This window comes from Lipotes vexillifer, unplaced genomic scaffold (genome assembly GCF_000442215.2).
Source record: "Lipotes vexillifer unplaced genomic scaffold, Lipotes_vexillifer_v1.1 scaffold472, whole genome shotgun sequence".
Lineage (NCBI taxonomy): Eukaryota > Metazoa > Chordata > Mammalia > Artiodactyla > Lipotidae > Lipotes > Lipotes vexillifer.
Window position 1 is genome coordinate 2,023,876 of NW_006797698.1, and position 877 is coordinate 2,024,752.

The 877-nt window shown below is 74.8% G+C and overlaps 1 protein-coding gene across 6 annotated transcripts in view; it reads right to left on the reverse strand.

The window, feature by feature from the left end:
* The window catches only part of AGAP3 (ArfGAP with GTPase domain, ankyrin repeat and PH domain 3), a 58,033-nt gene that overhangs the window by 56,166 nt on the left and 990 nt on the right, over positions 1-877 (reverse strand). For 2 of the 6 annotated variants that reach the window (XM_007469822.1, XM_007469820.1), the window contains exon 1: positions 513-840. The exons of 1 other annotated variant lie outside the window; for it this stretch is intronic. In XM_007469822.1, coding sequence (XP_007469884.1) covers positions 513-840 — 328 coding nt within the window. Of the gene's footprint in view, positions 1-512; positions 865-877 lie in introns of those variants that run through there. 3 more of the 6 variants (XM_007469821.1, XM_007469823.1, XM_007469825.1) reach the window with 3 other exon arrangements.

The window sequence follows — 877 nt, forward strand, 5'->3', positions numbered from 1 at the left end:
CCCTCCGGGACCCGCGGGCGCTGGGCCCGGGAATGCTGCCATCCACTAACGGGCGGCTCCGATCCACCGCTCCGCTGCGGGCAGGGCCGGGACAGCGGCTGAGACGCCTCTCCGGCAGCGGCCCCACCTCCCGGCCCGCAGAGGCCCTCCGCCGCGCCCACCCTCCCCGGCCATGCCTGACCAGACCTGGCCCCTGGACCTCGGAACCTCTGCGGCTCCGAGCGCACCCGTCCCCGGAGCGACACCACCCTCACGCCCTGGAGCACTAGGATCAGAAAACCTGTCCCTTGGCACGGGACCTGCCCGCAGCCCCAAAGTGTCCCCGGACGAGAAATGGCGAAGCCTGGCCGCCGGCTATGCAGCGCCAGCGATCAGCAGACCGCGTGGCCCCGACCTCAGGCGCGCGAGGTCCCCCAACGGGGAGAGCGTGGCCGGAATGGGCCAGCAAAGGCCCCGGCCGACGCCGGAGAAGGCACCGCGCCCCAGCTCCCGCAGCCCCCGGCTCAGCTCACCCTCGATGGAAATGACGTGCTCCCGGATCTGGTTCTGCAACGCCAGGTCCTCGATGCGCTCGATCAGGTCGTAGATGGCGTAGATATTGGGATGCACGGACTCGAAGCGCTGGATCTCGGCCCGGATGGCCGCCGAGTTGGAGAGCGCGAACTGCTGGGGAGGCCCGCCGGCCAGCTGCTGCGAGGGGCCGCCGCCGCCCCCGGCCCCCGGCCCTGCGCCGCCGAACTGCCCGCCGCCCCCCGCGCCGCCGCCGCCGCCGCCGCCCCCCGGCGCCGCCAGGCTCGGCTGCTGCTGCGGGCTCTGCCCCCCGCCCGCCTGGAAGTTCATGGCTCCGGAGCCGCTGGGCCCGAGGCGGGCCCGGCCG